The sequence below is a fragment of the Vespa mandarinia genome, chromosome 1 (genome assembly GCF_050613455.1).
Source record: "Vespa mandarinia isolate Hongniang chromosome 1, ASM5061345v1, whole genome shotgun sequence".
NCBI lineage: Eukaryota > Metazoa > Arthropoda > Insecta > Hymenoptera > Vespidae > Vespa > Vespa mandarinia.
In genome coordinates this window covers 8,939,045-8,962,500 of record NC_140810.1, presented here as the reverse complement: position 1 = coordinate 8,962,500, position 23,456 = coordinate 8,939,045, and the positions used below count along the sequence as shown (strand labels likewise).

General features: G+C 30.1%; 6 protein-coding genes across 28 annotated transcripts in view; 3 read left to right on the top strand and 3 right to left on the bottom strand.

Moving 5' to 3' along the window:
• LOC118444503 (uncharacterized) overlaps positions 1-7,238 on the bottom strand; it is a 68,419-nt gene extending 61,181 nt beyond the window's left edge. For 8 of the 15 annotated variants that reach the window (XR_014981855.1, XR_014981862.1, XR_014981871.1 and 5 more), the window contains exons 1-2: positions 6,966-7,225; positions 3,748-4,159 (exon numbers count right to left, since the gene is read on the bottom strand). Coding sequence is in view for 7 of the 15 variants with exons in the window: in XM_085655152.1 (XP_085511278.1) it covers positions 3,748-3,963 (216 nt within the window). In the remaining 8 variants the exon portion in view is untranslated. Of the gene's footprint in view, positions 1-3,747; positions 4,160-6,965 lie in introns of all 15 variants that reach the window. The other 7 variants (XR_014981889.1, XR_014981882.1, XR_014981888.1 and 4 more) reach the window with 3 other exon arrangements.
• On the top strand, positions 1,591-10,077 carry Mulk (acylglycerol kinase-like protein Mulk). 4 transcript variants are annotated; one of them, XM_035872840.2, is made up of 10 exons: positions 7,601-7,832; positions 8,011-8,128; positions 8,227-8,346; positions 8,424-8,581; positions 8,675-8,817; positions 8,891-9,006; positions 9,083-9,270; positions 9,483-9,629; positions 9,697-9,815; positions 9,925-10,077. In XM_035872840.2, the coding sequence occupies exons 2-10, from the start codon at positions 8,019-8,021 to the stop codon at positions 10,051-10,053; spliced, it is 1,230 nt and encodes a 409-aa protein (XP_035728733.2). In that variant the 5' UTR covers positions 7,601-7,832; positions 8,011-8,018; the 3' UTR covers positions 10,054-10,077. The 4 variants fall into 4 exon arrangements, with proteins under 4 accessions (XP_035728731.2, XP_035728733.2, XP_035728732.2 ...); XM_035872839.2 differs by having other exon boundaries at positions 8,424-8,605; XM_035872838.2 differs by lacking the exon at positions 7,601-7,832 and adding an exon at positions 1,591-1,746 and having other exon boundaries at positions 8,424-8,817.
• Positions 9,975-13,802, bottom strand: l(2)dtl (WD40 domain-containing protein denticleless). 4 transcript variants are annotated; one of them, XM_085655657.1, is made up of 9 exons: positions 13,320-13,802; positions 13,188-13,236; positions 12,738-12,982; positions 12,427-12,607; positions 12,092-12,320; positions 11,796-12,001; positions 11,518-11,720; positions 11,224-11,434; positions 9,975-11,162 (listed from the first exon to the last, which is right to left on the bottom strand). In XM_085655657.1, exons 2-9 carry the CDS (start codon positions 13,228-13,230, stop codon positions 10,474-10,476), a joined length of 2,007 nt encoding a protein of 668 aa, XP_085511783.1. In that variant the 5' UTR covers positions 13,231-13,236; positions 13,320-13,802; the 3' UTR covers positions 9,975-10,473. The 4 variants fall into 4 exon arrangements, 3 of the variants coding, with proteins under 3 accessions (XP_085511783.1, XP_035728725.1, XP_035728726.1); XR_014981912.1 differs by having other exon boundaries at positions 9,978-10,126; positions 10,286-11,162; positions 13,188-13,802; XM_035872832.2 differs by having other exon boundaries at positions 9,976-11,162; positions 13,188-13,802.
• LOC118444507 (hsp70-binding protein 1) lies at positions 13,578-15,746 on the top strand. Of its 3 annotated transcripts, none has more exons than XM_085656026.1 (6): positions 13,578-13,717; positions 13,991-14,055; positions 14,210-14,438; positions 14,519-14,921; positions 15,005-15,242; positions 15,362-15,746. In XM_085656026.1, the coding sequence occupies exons 2-6, from the start codon at positions 14,012-14,014 to the stop codon at positions 15,567-15,569; spliced, it is 1,122 nt and encodes a 373-aa protein (XP_085512152.1). In that variant the 5' UTR covers positions 13,578-13,717; positions 13,991-14,011; the 3' UTR covers positions 15,570-15,746. The 3 variants fall into 3 exon arrangements, with proteins under 3 accessions (XP_085512152.1, XP_035728736.1, XP_035728735.1); XM_035872842.2 differs by having other exon boundaries at positions 13,632-13,717; positions 13,797-14,055; XM_035872843.2 differs by lacking the exon at positions 13,991-14,055 and having other exon boundaries at positions 13,627-13,717.
• Positions 15,747-16,397: 651 nt separating this feature from the next.
• Positions 16,398-18,240, top strand: Pex19 (peroxisomal biogenesis factor 19). The gene is made up of 5 exons (XM_035872846.2): positions 16,398-16,556; positions 16,934-17,122; positions 17,177-17,340; positions 17,402-17,632; positions 17,755-18,240. The coding sequence occupies exons 1-5, from the start codon at positions 16,493-16,495 to the stop codon at positions 17,980-17,982; spliced, it is 876 nt and encodes a 291-aa protein (XP_035728739.1). The 5' UTR covers positions 16,398-16,492; the 3' UTR covers positions 17,983-18,240.
• Positions 18,241-18,629: 389 nt separating this feature from the next.
• Positions 18,630-20,605, bottom strand: Pgk (phosphoglycerate kinase). The gene is made up of 5 exons (XM_035872834.2): positions 20,385-20,605; positions 19,690-20,038; positions 19,273-19,611; positions 18,990-19,209; positions 18,630-18,908 (listed from the first exon to the last, which is right to left on the bottom strand). Exons 1-5 carry the CDS (start codon positions 20,444-20,446, stop codon positions 18,631-18,633), a joined length of 1,248 nt encoding a protein of 415 aa, XP_035728727.1. The 5' UTR covers positions 20,447-20,605; the 3' UTR covers position 18,630.
• Between the last annotated feature and the right edge of the window lie 2,851 nt (positions 20,606-23,456).

Sequence of the window (23,456 nt, the reverse complement as noted above, 5' to 3'; positions counted from 1 at the left end):
AAAGGAATCCTAAGGAATCCTAATTATAAGCTTTTACCAAACAACGAGACGATAAATTCAGAAAAATATTGCTCCCAATTAGACAAATTAAAGACAGCAATTGAACAAAAACATCCAGAAATAGTGAATCGGAAAGACATCGTGTTTCATCAGGACAATGCGCGGTCCCATGTGTATTTGACGACTCAACAAAAGTTGTTGGAGCTGGATTAGGATGTTTTACTTCATCCACCATATTCACCAGATTTCGCGCCCTCAGATTTCCACATATTTTGATCATTACAAAATTCTCTTAATGGAAGAAACATCAATTCTTTGGTCGAGATAAAAAATCATATAGAAAAATTTTTCGCCGAACCTGGAAAGACGGAACCTGAAAACCTGAAAGGACGGAATTTTCAAGTTGCCTGAAATATAAAGAAAGTTTCTAGAAGAGAATGGCACCTATTATAATTTAATAAATGTATATCAAAATTTAAATAAAAAATTTCAATTTTCCTTCAAAATTAGCACGAACTTTCCGGACAACCCAATATCTATATTATATATTAAAACAAGAAAATATATTTTCTTGTTTTAATATATAATAAAGAAAAGATTAAAAAGAACAAAATGAAATCAATATGAGACCGTCATGCATTATCACGATACTATCTCCAAATTCACAAGGTCGCAAGACTGTGAGATAATAATAAATTATATCTCAATCCATCCTAGTTACGCTCGATGAACAGGGTCAATCGTATACAAAGCTTTTAACGGCAGAGCATTTTATCGGACTTTATTGAAGTGGGTCAATCACATTTCCTATATCGTCGACCGTGCGTAAGATCTATCAAAAACAGTTCTCCAAATTTCATGTAAAAGTTACGTAGATCATTCTTGTTACTCGGTGGAAATAAATATTCTATATCTATTGGATTGTCCGGAAAGTTCGTGCCGATTTTGTCCTTATGTCACCTATCAAAAATCGGCACGAACTTTCCGGACAATCAAATATGTACATAGAATACGTTTTCATGTACATAAAAAGGCATGAAAATAGAAAATAGTATTATTTTATTTATGACCGAACAAAATTTTTATGAAATTTGTTACTGAAGTGAAATTTTCTGAGAAGAAAGAGTAGTTCTTTTTGACAATTACTTCGAAGAAAAAAGTTCACTCATTAACGGCGAAAAGCTCAGTTATTCATCGTGTACAGTCGTGTTGTATGCTTTTCCTCTTTGCCGATGGTACCATTACCGAACGAACGCGTGCAGACGTGGTATATATTTATTTTCAGTCTCCACTTTTACGTCGACACGAAAGGGGATGGTTATCTATATCCACATAGATACAAATATACATACATACATACATACATTCATAAATACATTATATAAATATACATACGTATATTAATAGATATATACATATACATACAAGTTATGTGAAATGCGATGTGACGTGCGCGTGTGCGTGCTTTTCTCTCTCTCTCTCTCTCTCTCTCTCTCTCTCTCTCTCTCTCTCTCTCTCTCTCTCTCTTTTTCTCTCTTGCATGCAATTTCACAACCTAGTTCCGTCCGGTTGATAATGAACGAATAGAAAATAGTCAAGCCGATATCTGGTGATCATGTGCGTGTGCGTAAAGCGTGCAACGAGCGCGACTCCTTCGTCCGATTATTACCAAACAAATTTCAATGAGTAAACTTCCGGAAGCAAGTGCGGTCGCCCTTACAACATAATCATGAAATCTGCCGTAAGGTAATAAATTTAAAAGGAGATCCCTCTCTCTCTTTCTCTCTCTCCATTTGCCCGAAGATAATTTCAAAAAATAATACGTTTTAATATAATATTTGAATTACAATTCGATGGAATATGAAAATAATCTCTGTTTCATTTCAATTCGCTTTTATTTCCCTTGGAAGTTCTTCGTGAGAATTTCAGAATGAATTTCTAAAAGAAAGAAAAAAACATTCCAGAGGTATCTCATCGTGAATATAATAAGGCAGCTGTTACGAAGCACAACGTCTGATTAAGAACGACGGCACGTAACACGCGAGTCAGCAGCACTTATCATCAAGAGTGTACTTTCATCGCCTTCTATGAACTGACGTGTCACGCGGTGGGCAGAACATAATCACGACCTAAAAACGAATTAGGACGAAATTGCGTTAATTCGCCTTCTTCTGAATGTCACGAAAATTGATGATCATTCTTTTGCCTTTCCGTTCTTCTCTTTCGATTTGGGGTCATCTATATTTGTTATCTCCGTTACTTTGGAAGATTTTAATGTTCTTTATTATTTTTATTTAAGACCCTGTACAATTTCAATTGTCACAGTAATATCATATCCGCGACATACGCTTAAAACTTGGTTCTAATGATCAATCGACGTAATACCTATTTTATCCTTGAAAAAAATATCAAGGTCGAAGGATACTCTTTCGAGAGTTTATTGTAATGACTTTATTATAAACAAGAAAGAACATATAAAAATGTTGTACCTATGTTGCAACTTATTCTTCGAAATAGTATTTTATTTATGATCTCGAGAATTTTTAAACAATGAACAATAAGGATAGTCAAAAGAGGGAACGAGTGGTACAAGCGGCCCTTCAGCCCTTTTTTGCCACTACACAATATGCCAACGTAACATATGGTTTATATGACTCTTGAAAGCTCACCGATTTTATTTGCTCCTATACTATAGGGATAAGAAAAGAAAGCTAACCCAAGCATAAAATAATTTTGAATAGAGCCATGTCTAATTTCAGGTATGAGAAACTATTAAGCTAACGGTTATTCGTTTAGAAAGCAAATTTTATTTTCTATATAACTAAAATATTATTTTAATTCCGTAATATACGAAACATTTTCAATTATTTTATAATCAATAAATCAATACGAATTTTCTTAAAAGAAATTCTAATATAAGTCACCTTGTGAAAGAATAATATTGCGCACTTGATAGATTAATTAAGCGGATTAATTTTCATGATCTGAAAATTCTTGGTAGATTTACGTAGAAATGCGATTGGATCCGTGATGTATGATCATTCATGAATCTATAATAAGACGTAAATACAAAGTAGATAAACGATGCCGCATAAGTTACACAATAATAAATTGCAAGTGGTGGGACTATACGAGTAAATAAAATCCTCCGCGTACAATACTTTCAACATATGTACAATTTGTTTATTTTTCTAAGAAATTTAATAATGTCTCACCTTTATTCAAACAAAAATTGCAATCGTCAGATATTTTTCGAATTTAGGTTAATCATTTTTGATTGCTGGCGTTTCGATTTTGTATTACAGTAATCATTGAAATATATAATTAATCGTTCAAATCGAAATAAACATGCGTATGTTCCATGCTTACTATTATAGTAATAGTCTGCAGCCCACGGTAACCGTGACCTTTTGCGAAGCAACAACAGTCTATTCGTCTGAATGGTCGCTTTACATGCCATTGCGCAAAGTAACGATCTACAGTACGTAAGAGAAGATAAAAAAAATGATCGGACGTTTCTCTCGCCTGGATTCGTGCTCGAAAATAAAGAAAGAAAAGAAAAGAGCTCTGCCTCACATATATTAAAAAGAACAAGAAATAAAGAAGATTTATTTACAAAACAAAATAGTAAAAATATAATAATAAATGACGTCATAGAGATAACTATATAAATCCTTTATCTCTTCATCGTATTCCAACTTTTAAAGTTTATACAGTAAAGATAAATAATTATTTGCATCTTCTTACCTGTTTTCCAGCGCGCGGCAATGTCTCAACGTTAGTACCACCGACGACCGGCGCCTTCTCCGTTCCGCCATTTTGGTGAACGACGTTCGTGTTTGCATTAATATTGACATTGACATTCGTATTGATGTTAGCATTAACATTATTCACATTGTCAGTCGCGTTAACGTTCGTATTCCCACCGGCGCCACCGCCACCCTTTCCCTCCTCCCCCGTCATTTCTTCGAGCTCGTCCACGAGCTATCTCTTCTGTTCTTTCTTCCTCTTTTTCTATTTTCTTTTTCTCTCTTTCTTTTTTTCTCTCTCGCACTTCGTCTTCGTTTTCGTCCTTTTCGTCCTTTTCGTCAGTCCCTTTTCGTATCGTGAAGAATTAATTTCTTCTATCTCTCTCCACTATTCAAAATCCGGATATTTTCTACGAATGAAGATATACACTATAAACGATGAGAAAATTGCCTAAGTGTCTTCACGTTCTTTGGAAGGACCTTCCGGCCTCTTTTTCCTACCTCAGCATCTCTCTGTTCCAAATACGCGTAGATTCGTGCGGACGAAAGAAAATAAATATTCAATTTTCGTTCCTCATAAGTCTAAAAAAATATATTGACGTCATTCGTTCTTATCACAAGGAGGACGAAATCGAAAAAAGAACGTAAACTATTTTACCGAGGAAACACCGTCATTTTCCAAATCTCATATATAGCTACGTGCGCTTGCAACGGCGGAAATGGGAACTACTCCATATTATCTTTTCGCAAGGCGCTCGTACAAACGAACTAACGAAAAAACGAACGAACAATCAATCGAAGTAGACGAAAGAATCTTCTCAATAATAAATTTTCAAGGAACTATAAAAGGCGTGTATATCTTTAAGAGAGAGCTCCCATCCAAATTACTTTCGTTGTTCTTCCGGGGGCTCTATTTTTAGGTAGCCAGATACGCGATACGGTCGACATAACGGTATACGACCAAGTGTTGCAGTCGGAGAACGTTCACGAGTCACTAACATAGTACATTCTCTATATTTCGCGGTCGATACTTAAGCATTTATAAAATAACAACGACAACAACAACTAAATTTTGATTTATATTTCCGTTGTTTTTCAAAGGACTTCTTATTCATCATCGTTTCTATCACATGAAACAAATCTAACGTATATGCCTACGTACGAATAAGGGAACATTCAAAATGAATCTTACGCTAGAATGCTTCCTCTCTCTCTCTTTCTCTCTCTTCCTCCTTCATCCTCCCTTTCTCTTTCTCTCTCTATCTTGTGACAAGGCGAAGTAAAAAAGAAAGAAAAGAAAAGAAATAGAAAGAAAGAGAAGAGAGAGAAGAGAAAGAGAGGGAGAGAGAGAGAAAGAGAGAAAAAAAGAAAAAGAGAGAGAGAGAGAAAAAAAAAGAATGAGCAAGCTTGTCGCGAGCTAAGGGAAACCGTTCGGTGCGTGTTCCGTGCAGTCAGTGTAGTAGAAGCACGGAAAATCGATTCGAGCGTGTCCGTTCGAATACTGCGCGCCTCTTCAGAGCACATACGAACATAACTGAAAAATGAGACCGATAAAATCGCTTGATACATACAAACCGATCATATTTTTTCTTTCTCTCTCTCTTTTTCTCTCGCTTTGTGTCTTTCAAATATCGTATAGAAAAAAATTCCTTATAGATTTTCGTTCAATTTCGCGTATCTTATTTATTCCCTATCCAAAATAATATGACTCAACGAGAGAAAGAAACCTTTTAAATAAACGTTTAGGAAGAATATCCTGTTTACTGGATAACAGACTAGGGAAAAAGATCTTCCTCTAATGTTACGGAGGGTGACAAACGACTTAACATGCTTCTTCCGACCAAAAGAGGTCCAAGTATGACGTGGCACGTGGAATTCGCACGTCCGTGGACACTGAAGCACCCGATATTAAAGGACGGAAGGGTGGTAAAATTTTTTAGAGACGGCAATTAGTACGCGCTCACGCCGTAAATCGTTCGCCTTTGATGCTACGCCCTGGAGCGATGGACCGACGACGGCTTCGCTGTCGCATTTGCTCGACCCTCCCGCTACTACGGCTCCCAACCCTTTTCCCTCCCTGTTCTAGTCTTTCTCTTCCCTCAACAGAACATGACACATAAAGAGAACAAGGCGCACCCCTTTACCGTCTTTCTGTCTCTCTCTCTCTTTCTTTCTGTCTCTCTCGTTTGCTCTCTAAATGCACGTCGAATCCATTTTCACCGTTAAACGCATCCGATTTTACGTTAGACGTATCCGATAATAAAGTTACCGTTCCAGATGTATGTGGAAAGATTCAAATACAGACGTAATAAATTTCTCACGACTTTCTTTGCTAGACATTCGTAAAAGTGCGTACCAGGAAATTAATCGCGAATCTCATCTAAATAAATTTCTCTTTGAATTTATGAGAAATAACGTATTTCATTCGTATATCCTTTTTGATGATATTCCAACTGGATGTAAAATTAGTTGTAGAAAAAAAAAAACATAAAACTCGTGGTAAAGGTATCAGTTGAAAAAACTAAACTGAATTCATCGAGCAGTAAGTTCTTTTGAGGATTCTATTGACATTACCGGTTATATGATGAACACTAGAGGAAACTGACTCCATAATTACTATTAATTAGATGAATTTTATATCTCGAAGAGTACTTTTATACTTGTTTTTTATCTTAGAATAATAAACCTTAGATACGATTTTCAAATGTCACTTAATGCTTTTAGTCGACCAATATATTCTTCGATTCTTTGCGTGATCGTTAAAACGATAACGTTAAGATCGATTCGAGCACGAAGCTGAATTCGCGAATAATCCTACAGAAGAACTACGAATACTTTTTATCGTCATGAAAAATAAAATTTTTAAAATTATATAGAACGAAAAAGTCGGTGTCCTATAATTCAAGCTCTTAACCGAGTCACCTGTAATATATATGTATATATATCGACTATATCGGCTTTCTTCGGTGACCAATACCGTCTGTACGAGTTCATACCGCGCTCGTCGATCAATGTCTTGAATGCTGTTTTCGACGATGCTTCTTCCGTTTTTCGACGACAATCAAAAATTGTTTTGGAATAAAGCTCTTTTGTTCTTCGTTTCGATAGTTTACGATTAAAAATATTTCGTTGTTATCGTAAATCTGACACGAGTAGAGAGATGCAAGGTGTTCGAACGAGAATACTTGTTTAGAACTGGGATCTTGAGTTACGAACCACAAAATATCGAGGCACTTTTCCCATTCAAGTGTTCCTGCACTGTCAAATCACACGACGCGCCATTATTCTATACAATGAATAAGGTTTCTCTTGTGATGCGCGTTGAAATCCAGGACCCGTACGTATCGAGAAATTTTTATATTAACCGTGGGGGAAGAAAGGTTCTCTCTCTCTCTCTCTTTCTTTCTCTCTCTCTCTCTTTCTTTCTTTCTTTATGATTGTAACACGACCGCCCTCCTGGAAACTCCGTACGCTTTTGATCGGCTTCGTAATTGTGCAACTGTGGACCGCGCTTGAACTGACCTCTGCTAGATACTCCATACATCACGTGTTTTGAGAAATGCTTACTGAAGATGCTCCAATGATATAAATTCATCCGTACGCCGTTAAGAGTCGCTACTTTCTCTTAAGAAACGATAAAGCGCGAAATCTATAACTTGTTTTATTATTTCAAAATAAACGGAAGCGATATTTAGTTTCATAAGTTATTATTTATAATTTTAATCTCTAATTTGATTTAATCTAAATATAAAATCATTTTTTCATAATATTCATTTTCATATTTTAGAATATTATATATGTATATACATATATATATATATATATATATATGCAATTTTTGTAAGCAAAAGTGATGTAGCGTATACACACGTTACTTAATATTCTAATAAAGATTGACATAACTTAGTTCATATGTATAAATTATATAGAATAGAAAAATATTTATATATCAATGATACTTGATTATTATAAATATAACATGTTATAATAAATCAAATTAAGTAAAATATTAAAATCGATTTGTAATATAAAAAGTTAACCTCAATGTGTCTATCTTCAAACTTATACGATTTGTAGCGATTTGTAAGTATATTAAATGTACGGTGATTAAATACAATAAATATCATTGACATTAAAAAATTATAAATAAAAGTGTAGAGTTGATTTTTCGGCTGTTACATTTCTAACAAATTGTTTCGTGAAATAAATGTACATATATATTGATTAATGATATAAAATATTTTTTTGCCGTAAAACGCAGATTCAAAAATGGCTAGAATGCTAAAATTTCTTCAGACAATAAGAAATAATTGGAAAAAATCGACATTTGGTGCTGTTGCTTTATCATATGGAGTCTCATACAGTAAAGAGTCATATAAGTATGATATTTTGATAATTATAAGTGATTAAAACAATTAAATAATATTTTATAAAATTAATACATTTTTATAAATTAATATTTAATGGTCTTTTTTAGCACCCAACAATTGATGAGACAATATTGTGAAGATATAGTAAAATATGGAGATGAACCTTGTCCTACAACCATGAAACCTCGTCATGTTACAGTTATATTAAATCCTGCTGCTAAAAACAGGTTTAAGTTCAAAGTGTATAGTTATTACTCCATGTTCTACAAAATAATTCCTAACATATTAATTTATTAATTTTCAGAAAGGCGAAAAAATTATTTAAAGATTACTGCGAGCCATTATTACATTTAGCTGGAATTGCAGTAACAATTGTGCAAACGGAATCAACAAGTCATACGCGTAGTGTAGTGGAGAATTTAGATACTCCAACTGATGCTATAATTGTAGCAGGAGGAGATGGTACTTTATCTGACGTTATAACTGGTATAATGAGAAGATATAAACACAATCTTCATTCTGTCAAACAATGTCCAATTGGTGTTTTACCATTAGGAGAAACAAATACTGTTTCTTGTGCTTTAAATCCTTGGCGCTTTGATGATTTACTTGAAGTACGTGAGATGACAGAGGCTACAATGACTATTATAAAAGGCAATCATAAGTTTATAGATATTATTGAAGTTTATTCACTTAAAGTAAGTTCTATGGATAATAAGAATTTATTACTAAATTTCATACAATTTATTTATTTTTATCATGAAATTTAAGGAAAATCCTGAAAATGAATTAAAACCAGTTTATGCAGCTGGAACAATAGAATGGGGTGCTTGGCAAGATGCATATATACAAAGAAATAAGTATTTGCTTGGAAAAACTTTAAGAAAGTATGAGATGGATTTTATAATAATGTTTTCTTATCATTATTTTCTATTAACTTTAAAATCTTACTATATATTATAGATATGCAACTTACATATTTAATGGTTACAAAGATAATTTAAATTGGAATTGCAATGGATTGTTAAGATATACTAAACCTTGTACAGGTTGCTCACATTGTTATAAAAATTCAAATATTGATCAATCTACACATACAAATAAAAGATGGTGGCATGCATTTGTGCCAAAAAAAGCAACATTTACATCAGGTAAAGATATGTTGATGCAATGCTAAATTTAAAAAAGCTTATTCATACAAAATTCAGCAATATGTGTATATATATTCTGTTTTTATTTATATATCAATAATAAATATCACGATTTCTCTGAGTAAACAATAATATTATATAAGAGAGATTAATTATTGTATTATGATCTTTGGTCCTAAGCATATTGCTTAAATATATTTTTAATTTTGCAGACATGGTAATTGACTACAGCAAAATAACAAATGAAAATTGTGGCGTTTTTTATGAAATTCCTATTTCAACAACTGATTTATATATAAAAACCTCAACTATAGATAACGCCGAACTAAACAACCATTCTTCGTTAAAAATACAATTAGGTAATAACAAAGAAACTATTTAACAAAGTTATTATATAATAATACCTAATATTATTTACATGTGTAGGTCCAAAAGATATAGATTATATATCATTTGTTAATGAAGGTTGGAGGAGAATAAATGGAAGTAGAACCTTAATAAATTCCTCATTTGAAGCAAAGGATATTGAATTGTACCCTGAAAAGGTAAATAATTCTTTTTTTTTTTTTTTTTTTTCTAAGGAAATTTATTATTTCTAAGTTTACTTTCACAGTACTTTCAATGTATTAAAATCTATTTATGTTTTTTTTACAGAATGATGAACGAGTATTTTATATTGATAACGAAGAATTCGAATTAACGGCAATTAGAATGAAATTACTTCCGCAATGTATAAAAATATTTTGTTCTGATAAGAAAAATATCAATACACTAAATAGATAATACTGCTAATATAAATCATTTTTAAATTTTTTTTTCCCACCTGTTTATAAGGCACATCATATTTCTTCTCTCTCTATAATAAATATTTTATAAAATTATTAATATAAGTAAAAAATAGTTCATTTGTAGCATTAATATCTTTCCATTTGAAATAATCAATTATCAAAACTATTCTTATAGATATTTGTAAAAATAGCAATTACACTAAAAAAGAGTACCTTAAATTAGTTACCTAGACTTTTAATACAAACTTCAAAAGGAATACTGTTTTATAAGGTACAGTATTAAAAACAATACTAAGCGCGCTTAATTTCCTTTCATGTATCCTTGATCATATTTCAAAGATGATGTATCAAACCGTTTGTTACATGATAGTGGATACAAATTGTTACTGTTTAATGTTACACCATGTTATTACTTTCATGATATAGATGGCAAAGAAAGAGTATTTGAGTTTTCTGAACAAATATTTTTATCACAATCCTTATTATTAATTTTAAAGAAATCGAGTAAAGATGGAGCAAGAGATGTAGAAGTTTTGCATCCTTTTAATGGTTCCATTGATTTGGATCTACTACTTCTACGTACAGGTATACTTGTTTTAGGACTAGACAGTTTTTCAGAAGATATTTTAGTTTTCTGCTCTTTATATTTCTCTCGTATTTTTGTTAACCAGTCAACATTTTCCTTGTATTTCTCAGGAGACATTTGAAGTAGATGAGGTGCTGTTCCATCTATTACAAAATTTGGCAGATTTGATGTAGGTGAAAAAGGAATTGATGCATCATTTGTTTCTAAAGCAATATTTTTAAATTCTGGAACATATGAACTTGTGCTTGGTTTATCGTAGTCATAACTCTTATCGCATATAGTAGTTGTGTCAGTCTTTTGACTGAAAAGCCTTCTAGCACCACGATTTTCTATGTGTGCACGTTTTATTATCATTTCTAAATTTTCGTGTATAGGAGATAAAATTGTTTTAAATTTTCCATCAGATTGTGATTCTTCAGTTATCATTTGTGAATAAGTTCTCTTAAAACTATTACTATTACTTTGTTTATACAAATCTCTCGATTGATTATCTATATCGTTAGATCCTGGTGTACTATCTATTAAATAAAACAAAACATTTTATTATCTATACAATATATATTTTATATGTATACTCACTTGGTGTTTTATCAGATCCAGGTGTATGTTCTTGCGTTAATGCATATCGCCGGAAAGTAGTTGGTGTTGTTTCCATTTTCAAGTTTTCTAAGGAGATTGCACTGGAAACAGTTTCTGCTTTACCTCTTATTTCTAATTCTTCATTATCTATTTTATGCTCAAGTCCAATTCTCCATATTCTATGGCACGAATCATCCGAACAAGTCACTATCTATGTAATTATTAAATTGAAATATAATCTTTATATAAAATAAAGGTCTGTTCTCCTATTATTTATTTTAACCACTAGAATACCTTGGTTTCCCCAACAGTGCACCATGCAATGCAAGTAACTTCTTCTGTATGACCAGAAAGTTTAATTATTGGTCCACCAGATCGTTTAGTATGCCAAATGTATGCAAGCTCATCACTAGAACCACTAGCCAGGTATCTTCCATCAGGGCTTAAACAGGTTTTTACATAATAGGTACGATTTTGATGTCCATAAAACTCTGCAACTGTGATATAAATAAAATTACTTAAAATATCCTAAAATATACATTTCACAATGTTACTTTCATATTTTAAATTACCTGGTTTTGGATTATAAGAAGATATATTATACGCATATATGATATTGTCCATACAACTAGCATACAATGTAATTCTAGCTGGACATACTAACAATGAAGAAAATCCGTTTCTTGTACTACTTCCTGCATAATTCATTGTATGTTTAGCCAATGGATCTTTTTTGTGAACAGTATAATTTTTTCTTAAATCCCAGACTTTAATTACCCTATAATTATAAAAAGATATAAATGTAAGATTACCTTCTATTCTTGATACTATTTTTTATTTAGGACTTAATTGTCTCTAAGTTACTTACCCATCCCCAGCAGCACATGATAATAATGAAAAATCATCTTGAAAAGCAAGACTGGTTATACTTTGCGTACAAGACGTATGATTGAGAGTTTTACGGTGTCTATTATTATTTGAAGATATGCTACTATGTGCATTAGATATACAATTATCTGCTTTAGGCTGATCACTATGATTTGCTCTTATATCCCAAATCATTATACTTCCATCACGAGCTCCTGTGGCAAAGACAGCTGAAAAATAAATGTTCTTTTCAATATAAATGTAACTGAGAAGAAAGTATAAATTCAATGTATAGCACATATATTAAAATATTACTATAATTAATTGTTCTTATACCTTTATCTTGATGACGAAATACTGCTGTTTTTACACTACGTGTATGAGCATGAAAATATTCAATTTGTTTAATTTCGGATCTGGATACATCCCACAATTTTGCCGTATGATCTCCTGACGCTGTTACCAACTTTAATTCACCAGGCATCCATGCAATATCAAAAATTGCATTAAAATGTGCCTGGAATGAATATAAAATTAGCAGAGTCATATTTCTATTATTTATAATTTTCATATAACTATTTTTGTATATATACATGATAAAAAGAAGAAGTAAATTATACAAATTTCATTAAAGGACAATGTAATACCTGAGTTCCTTCTAATGGTTTATCATGGTTTCCTTTAATACTTATATCTTGTAAAGCTATTTTTCCATCTTCATTTGCTAAGGCAAGTATTTGTTCATTATTTTCCTTGGTACAGAAACGGCAAGCAAAAACTGGTGGTTCTGGATTATAATCTGGAGCATTTGTACTTGGCGATATTCCACGATATACATCATTATGATAGCATTTTAAACGATATAAGGCTACGTCATAATCACGTATAAATTCTGAAAAGAAAATTTCATTTTTTCTTATTAGCATTTAAAAAAGAATAAGTATTATGTCCAAATAGAATACAAAAAAAATATATGATTTCTTACATGACAATACAATTTTAAAAATACATGTTATATATGTATATATAACCTTTCGTATAAAACAATATATTAATTTTTATTTTCTATAATAATATATAATTTTCTTAATAATTACCAAACCCCTCTTGACGCCTCGTAATAGAGTGTACTAAGCTCATTTTTATCTTGCATTAATCAATCGTTTTATTAATTATATCGTTATACAATAATTCATATGTCTAATATTCTACGCGCGAAAACTACTTACTTCTCTTTGCAAATTTGATGAATACTCATGTAACGATTATTATATATATTTGATAAAGTAATTAATATTTACATTCACAATATTTCTATGAACATCATTAATATAACATTTATTTCTTCATACAATATAAAATTTTTTATATTTCTAAACTAGCCTCTAACTTTGATTTTGAAGTGATCAAATAAATTTGTAAACGTTGCTTAAATTGATACAAAAAGCGTTTTCGTTGGTCTCTCTCTCTGTCTTTCTCTCTCTTTCTCTCTCTCCCTCTCTCTCTCTCTTTCTCCTTCTCTTTCTCTCTCTCTTTAAGAATATGTAGTCGGAAGAATTTCAACATATAAAAACATATTTTTGATGCTATTTTTTGAAAGTGTTCACAAAGACATCTAATAGTGAAGGTTCGATTTACTTATATAGCTGAGTTGAATAAACTTATCGTAGATTTAATATTTAGTAAAAACTAATAGAAATTTATAGATCATGGAGTGAATTTATAGTAGATCTTTCAAGAATGTTCGGGAATGTTTTTTGCACGATATCAAACGAATTGTGTTCATACCAAAGTATATACTATTTGATCAGTAGATATTTCAGTTGTACGAAGTATCAAGAAAACGTATATATGGTATTTTGTACTTATACTTGATGGAATTTATTATTATGTATTAAAGGAATTACTAATTTCTTGGTTCATGGGTGCTTCATATACAAGAAAAAGAAATACGAAAATGAACAAGTATGTTTAATATGTATATATATATATATATATGTATATATTTAACCGATCTTCAGACTTGATTAAAAATAGTTCTGATTGAATACTTTTCTATGTTGTTAAAATATAATTATAAATTTGATTACATATAATAATTAATGTATCGTTATTTTAGACCTACTTCAAATTCTGAAAAAACAAGTGGAGAGAGTCATCCTAGCAGTAGTGCAAGACCATTATCTATAGAAGGACCGAGTACTTCAAATAATCTAATTCAATCACAGCTAATGCCAGAACAGCCAAGGCAACCTTCTGATCTTCAGGGCCTTCTGCGATTTTCTATCGAAGCGTCCCAAGCAGAAGGTGTAACACATGAGCCTCAATTTCAATCTCTAGATGAAGAAGTATGCACGTAATTAGATATTTATTGTATAGTGTATTTCAATATTTCAGTTATTATTGACATTTTGTATATGTTTTACAGAAGAAAAAGTTCTTAAGTGAAGCGTTATCTTCATTAACTGTAAATGTGATAGAAGAATTGCAAAAAGCTATACAATTTGTATCAAATGTTGTGGATCTTCGGGCTGATGATGACTCCTCTGAATATGATGCAACTCTTGAGCGAATTGCAGATTTTGTGGATAGTATTGATATTGCCAATGATTTTTACAAAATTGGTGGCTTTTCAATATTTGGTCCATGTCTAAATTCTTCTCACAGTAGTATCAGGTGGAGAACAGCAGATATAATCGCTGAATTGACACAAAATAATCCATTTTGTCAACAAAGAATTTTAGAATGTGGGTTGTTTCCAATATTATTAGAAATGGTAGATAAGGATCCTTCAGAAGCTGCAAGAATCAAATCTTTGTATGCTGTATCATGTATGTACAAAAAATTTATGTAATATGATTATGAATATTTGAATTTACTACTAAAAAATGCTATTTATATTTATGTTATATAGGTATAGTAAGAGGACAGCCGATGTCTTTACAATACATAGATAAAAACGATGGTTATTCTGTTTTTTTAAGAGCTATGCAAAGTTCAGTGAAAAAATTACAAATAAAATCTGCCTTTTTACTCTCGTCACTTTGTAACAAAGATAATTCGGATAATTTAAAAATTACTTTCGTTAATATGGGATTAATTGAACAAGTAGCTGGATTATTAGCATCAGATAATATTTCTCCAGAAATAAGGTAAAAAATAACAGTTTTTATAAATATAATATTAAACTATACATATATTTAAATAAAATTTTCGTAAAATTAATATATTTGTTTTTAAGATAAACTTTTATATATTATTATATTTTTAGAGAGCAGTTATTAAGTATTCTTACTGGTTTAACAAATAATACTCTCTTACCTGCATTACGAGAATGTCGCAGACCAGAACTACGTTTAAAAATAACACTTGAACAATGTCTAAAAAAATTAACACCAGAAGATAAAGAAGAAATAGATATGTGTCATCAATTATTAAACAAAATATTTTGTGATAATGATATTGTTGAAGAAAGATAATGGAATATATTTCCAATTGTATTACATCAAATTATGATCGTAAAAACAATTTAATAACAAGGATAACAAAGACAATGCGTCTAGAATACCGCTTAAATGCTTGAATTTCTTTTATTCTAATTTATTATATATAAACAAAAGATGATAAATTATTAAACATATTACATTTCTGTATAACTTATACACATTTTTGGATTACGTTTAAAGTAATACGTGTATATTGTGACTACATATTTTTTAGATACTCAATTTTTATTGTTAGTTCGTGCTAATTTAATCATAAGTCATTTAAATAGTGATACTCTTAAATATATGTTCATGCGTAGTTAATATAATTTAATGCACAGTAATGCATAATATATACTTATATACCCTGCGGCTATTAATTTGTCATTCCCTCTCTATGCAACTAAATTTTCCTTTTCGTAATTTATATTATCCCTCCGGTTCCATTCTCAAAGAAAAATATTAATATATTCAATAATGTTTATAAGTGAGAGGATGTCAAACCAATGATATATTTAGAAACAAGTAATAAGCCAATGACGATAGCTGTCTCATTGTATGATTATTTGTAAATAATGAAGCTGAAGATGATTTGAGAGAAAGAGAGAAAATTAAAAAGTTCCCCACATAGTAAATTTTTTTTATTCTATAATAATTTCATGTAATGAATATTTGATGTTAAAAAATGGAATATAAATTAAGAATCACTTATTTTTGTAACAGATCATTTTCATTCTTTATTATTCATTTATATTTTTTATTATAAAATATTGATAATTTCTATAGGGATAAGTATGACTGATAAAAATGGAAACTTGGTATTCCTCCTCTCACTCATACCATTCATGACTTTAGATATACATAGATTCTTTTTAAACTACACAAAATTGGAGTATTACGTTTGATTAGAAGCAGTGATGTCTGACAACAAAAAATCGGACGAACAAATAGAAGATTCGGAGTTAAATGATTTATTAGATAGTGAGTAAATCATTTTATTTTAATCATAAATTGGAATTTAACATTCTAACCTTTGAACAATCATATTTATGAAATGTTATCTTTTATATTTTTAATTTTCGTGAAATATTGTTCAAAATATTATTACTATATACACATAGAAGACTTTAAAAGCAAAATTAAACAGCTAAAGTAATTATACGAACATTGAATTGAATATATATTTCTTTGTGATTATATAATACTTAAATATTTATTACTTTTCCCAATAATATTTATTTAAATTAATAAACAGTATAAACATTAAATAATAAATATTAGCAGCTTAATATATTATAAAATATTTATGTTAAATTAAGTTTTATAATAATTTTATATTGATATTTACTATATCTTAGGTGCTTTGGAGGATTTTAATAAAAGCTCTACATTAGATGTAAAAGATGATGATGGTACAGCATCAAAAACTGTGCCAGTGAATAATACAGAGGAAACATCTGCAGATATTGATAATCTATGGACAGAAGATTTTATTAAGCATGCTGCGGATCAATTTGAAAAAAATTTTCAGAATTTAATGCAAAATGGTAATTATATATACATATTTTGAAAAAAATATTACTTTTTGATTTTTCAAATAGGATCAGAAAGCGAATTAGGAGTTTCGTTTCAAAAAATGGCTCAGACAGTTGCTAATGCTATAGTTGATGGAGAAACTACAGATGGTGAACCTACAAGTGCTGATTTTCAGTCAGCTATTGCTCAAGCTTTAAAAGATTTATCCGTTACATCAGAAAATTTGCAGGTAATTCAGAAAATCCTTAACAAATAATTATAACATGAAATTAAATTTAATTATATTTTAGAATGAACCAGATCTTGTCTCAATGTTTGGGCAAATGAATTTAGAAGAAGGTGCAGGGGATATATTACCATTTATGCAAGGCATGATGCAATCTCTTTTATCCAAAGAAATATTGTATCCATCATTAAAAGAACTAGTAGATAAATATCCTGAATGGCTAGAACAAAAAAGAGCTACATTACCCTCATCTGATTTACAAAGATATACAAAACAATTAGAAGTAATGCAAAAGGTTTGTTATTTATAACTAAAAATATATAATACTAAAACAATTTGTTATTTATAACTATAATATATAATATATAATACTAAAAACAAAAAATAAGAATTAATTTGAAATTTATACATTTTAAGATTTGTAATGAATTAGAAAAAGAAAAGGATACTGATACAGAAGAAGTTAAAAAAGGACGTTTCGAAATGATATTAACATTTATGCAAGATATGCAAACTTATGGTCAACCTCCTGAAGAGCTTATTGGAGAACATCCAGCTCTTTTACAATTTGACTCTGAGGGTAATCCTGTTATTCCGCCATTACCTCCTGGAGTAGAACTCCCACAAAATTGTTGTATTATGTAAATACAATAGCATTGTAGATTTTTCTATATAAATAATATATCCGTTTTATCGATTTAAAAACGATTGCAGTCAGAATTGGAAATATTTAAATTTACATTATGTAATATGTCAATAACATGTTCATATAATGCTAGAAACATTCTATTCTTAGGAGAATGAAAAGAAATTTTTTAATATGGTCAATATTTTTTTTAGAAAAATGAAGGTACATATTTTGTATCAATTGTATATTATTATACACAATAATTTATATAAACGTTAATGGTATATATGAGTGAAGACTGTTTTGTTTTGGTTTTACATAAAATAAATTTATGGAAAAAATATTGTTTGTTTTTTGCACTTATTAACATTAAATCAGATGCAGTAATATGCATTTATATGCATAGATTTTCTTTCTCTAAATAATTAAGAAATTTTCCTGTAAACATTTTATTTTTATTAGGATAGTAATAACATTTTACATGTGATAGCCAATTTACTTGTTCAGATAAATTATGATATATTTTTGTCCTATGAAACATGAGAAAATAAACTTCTGAATATTCAATAATTCTAGTTGTGTTTGTATGAGAATACATACATTAAGCAATATATAATTTTAACTGGAACTAGTACATATATTCATATCTTTTTGCCAATAATACTTCAAGATGGAGAGAGTGCTGCTACACCAGGCAATACTTTCCCTTCAAGTAATTCTAAACTTGCACCACCACCTGTGCTGACATGACTCACTTTGTCTTCGGTTTTCCATTTAGCAGCACAAGTTGCTGTATCACCACCACCTATAATAGTAATCGTACCACGACCAGTAGCTTCTACAACATTATCCATTAAACTCTTTGTGCCTTTATTAAAATTTTCAAACTCAAACACTCCAGCTGGTCCATTCCATACTATTACTTTTGCCCTTTTAATTGGTTCTATAAAATTAAGACTATATACTTAGCATTTATTGTACTTATACATTCATATAGATTTTAACAATTAAGAAATCAACTAGCCTGCAAATAACTCTCTAGACTTTGGTCCAATATCCAAACCGATCCAACCATCAGGTATACCACTTTCTATAGTAGCTTCACCTACGGCCGCATTTTCTGCGAATTTATCTGCTGTTATAAAGTCTACTGGCAAGTGAATTTGAACATTACTTTTCTTTGCTTTTTCCAATAAATCATTTACAATTTTTGCACCTTCTTCATCAAATAAAGAGCTCCCTATCTATAAATGATATAAATAATTCATATAATAAATTTAAATAAAGTTATATTAAATAATTCTTACTTTCATATTCTTTGAAATTTTCAAAAATGTAAAGGCCATTCCTCCGCCTATAATCATTTCATTAACTTTGTCTAGTAAATTATTAATTAATTGGATTTTATCAGTAATTTTTGCTCCTCCTAAGATAGCTAAGAATGGACGTTCTGGATTATCTAAAGCTTTGGCAAAATATTCCAATTCTTTCTTGAGAAGAAAACCACTAGCTCTAACATCAAAATTATCTCCCATCATAGAACTATGAGCACGATGGGCAGTTCCAAAAGCATCGTTTATATAAACATCTCCTAGCTTTCTCAAAGACTCTCTAAATTTCGTGACACTATCTTTGTCAGCTTTTACCTATGAATAAAAATCATCTAAATATAATGAAAAAAATAGAGATATTTAATTTTTGTCATCTAATAATTAAATATATACTTTGCTTCCATCTGGACCAATTCCTTTTCCTTCTTCTTCAATATGAAATCTTAAATTTTCTAACAAAATAATTGTTCCATTTGCTGGATTAGCACATGCCGCTTCCACATCAGGGCCAACACAATCATCCAAAAATTGCACATCTTTTCCCAGAAGTGTTTTCAATTCCTCCGCAACAGGTTTTAATGTATATTTTGCATCTTTTTTCCCATCTGGACGGCCCAAGTGGGACATCAAAACAATCGATTTTGCTTTCTTATCAAGTGCATACTTTATTGAATCTAAAGCAGCAACGATTCTTTGATTGTTTGTTATTTTTCCTTCTTTAAGTGGTACATTGAAATCCACTCTATAAAACATAAAGTAATAAATGATTCTAATTCTATAGACATTAATATTAAAAAAATTTTAATTGTAAGTAAACAGATTCATTTAAAACAGAGGTTATCATATATACAATTATCAATCATAACTGTCATTTTCTTAACCTCTTCCAGAAAAAAATACAAATATTTAATAATACATATCTTATATTCTATAAACGAGTAAATCTAAATAAATTTTTTTAATTTAACATACTTATTTTAATTTAATTTACTTTTTTAAATTTAACATACATATATATATATATATATATATATATATATATATATATGTGTATAATCATAGAAATATGATAAAACTATAATATATACCGCATAAGAACCCTTTTGTCGGCGAGATCCACCTTATCTATGCTGAGTTTGTTTAATGCCATTCTTACGTCTTCTGTTTTTATTCCTTTCTTTTCAACTTTAGTTATCCTCAAGTTCAAATCACTTGTAGATAATTTGACGGAATAACATGCAACGATACCTTCAGATGCTGTTGAGTGTCTCGTATAATGACTGACACGTTCAACAAAGTCAAAGAAAGGTCGCCGAGCGTAGCGACATCCTACAAGTTTTTGAATCGCGCGCATGTCGTGTGTTATGCATGATAAAATCTCTCAATGACACGTTTCATTATTTTACGATTATTAAATAGAAATGAATAAAGTATCTATATTATTAAAATATATAACAAAAATGAGAAAATATTTTTCAGTAATACAATATGATATTTCATTTAATAAATTACAAATTTTTTTAATACAGTTTACATAGAAGGACGTGACGGTTCGATTTGGAACAACCTGCATATGAATACTTTTACTTTCTAATCGATTCTAATGAATTTGAAATAATCTACTGTTGATATCGTATTATCTATTGAGTATCATTATAATTGATCTAATTTTAAAGAAAATTAAGAAATCTTTTCTAATATATAATACATGAACTACAACGATATTACCCATGTGGATTCTTTTGAATTGCATCAGTGATCGATCTGAAAGTCATCCAACTGAACCAGATTAATTAATTGCAGTATCGAATTAGAAGAGCAATCAATCTTTTGATCATTTATATTAACATATTAGCATTGTTTATCTTTTAATAACCATAAATTTAAATAATAATAATAATATTTTTTATGTAGTAGTTTTCCTAAATATTTTCTCGATTATTAAAACTATTTCTACATTATCAGGAAACAAATAAATGTAAATCTTATATTTGTTAGCAATTCTGTATACTTTACGTTACTGTGTCACACCCGCAATGTCTCTGCAATGCTAACTGCACCGATTTTACTGCAGACGTCACCTAACGAGAAATAAATTCTTTTCTAATAGATTTATTATTGAAAATTCTTGTTGGATCCACATAAAGGAAAATTTAATGATAAAATTTAATGAGATAGAAAATAATAAAACAGTTAAATTTTAAAATATTTTTCGAATCTTTACATACTTATGTATAATATGCTTTAATAAATATATCCATTAAATATCTTTAGTAATTTCGTGCACTAAATCTATCATTGACTTTAAATTTATTATAACAGAACAAAAACGAAATCGAATTTGATCATGAAAAAGATCAGATATATCTTTCGTGTTATAAAAAGTAATAAGATCATAATTACGGTACCATTTAAAACAATGTTCTCTTGATTTACGATTTGTAATTATATTAACATATTCTGACTTCTTACAGACGAATCATACTTGTTGTTGCAAGTTTAACGACATGTTATAAACATAAATACCGATTTGCAGAAATTTTGTTTTAAAATTACAGCAATGCAGTTGTAGATAGCTATGTTTCCGAGGAAATATCAAATCGACGTCTAGTATCCTGGAATTTCGTTTGACAACGGTTATTCTTGATCCTGTCCCAGTGGCACAGTTTACATCTTTGTTTGTCTTCAAAATTGAAATTCAAACATGTAGCATTTCTTTCAAAAATCACAAAAAAAAAAGAAAAGTCATTCGAACATCTTTCTTTTCTCTTTTAGATTTTCATGCGATATAAGGTCCTAACTGAAAGGATATTTTCCAAATAATAATTGTGTAATATTATATTATTGTAATTATTCTATTTTTATAAATTTCATTTTTCACTTATTCAGAATAGAGAAAATACTTTTTTCTAAGATATTGAACTAAACTAAACTAGGTTAATCTATCAACACCACCGAGAAAAGTGTCCTGCTAAAAATATTGCTCTTTAATAAAACGCATGCATGATTTTTGTGCGCTACTTAGATCACTGTTAGCCAAGAAATAAAGATAGACAATCTTACAATATCTGCGGAAGTAGAATGTGCTTATTTTTGGATTTATATACAGCTGTTATTGATGCAAAGGACAAAGATTAATGTTTGAAATTTTAACACTGAAAAATTTAACGTAATTTACTGGTTTATGATTTATTGATCGTGTCCTGAAAACAGAATATGGCTCGTTCAACAATTTCGATTACTTCTTGAAAATACAGTCACGCAATATTGTCACCCTATCTTAGATATTCGTTCTTCCAAAATAAATAATTTTCACGAACTATGTGTCATGGTATCGATGTATGTCAATGAACCATCTCTCTTTCTCTATTGTAAAGCTCCGTTGATCGACTGCCAAATCGGATGTCAATGTTCGGAGTAGTTATCATAAATAAGAGGAGAAACGATTTCTCCCCTTCATTTCTTTCTCCGTTGATCATGAATGGTGACTTTTTCAGCCTGCTCAATGGTCACCTGACCCTTTCTCGTCTAAGCATTGCGACCTCTCTGACCGCCGATGCTGAAGCTCTTAAAACGAATAAACCACGACGACTAAGCTCTAATTCCAACCAAAATAGCTCAACTTTTCTGAACGCGGAGGCGGCTCGCTTATAATGTTCCAAGATATACTTTCTTAAGGAGTATACTTAGGAGTACATTTAAAGGAGCATATTAAAATTTGTATTGAACACTGTCCAACGAAACTACGTTGATTTGTGTTAGTTTACGACAGAACGTCTTAGAAGAGATCTTGATGAACTTTCGTATTTGGCATCAAGAATTGTCAGGCATCATGAATAAAGAAAAGATCATACTTGAATATAGAAGTATATCTAAGAGAATGCACACTTGCAGATCTGTAAAGTAACATTTGTGAATAATGAAAAATATTACATGAACTCTATCATTATAGTAGCATGAATAATAATAGTGTAATTAATGTAAGAAAGTGAACTAAATTTTTCTAATAATTTCAAATGGATTATTTCACCTGTTTCACGACTAATATTTCGATCTGCCTGTGTCTATTATCGTATAGTTGTATTTGAACGCATAATTATATCCGTATTAATGGTGCCAAAACGAAGGCAAAAATCAATGGTGCAGAATGCATTTCCTGA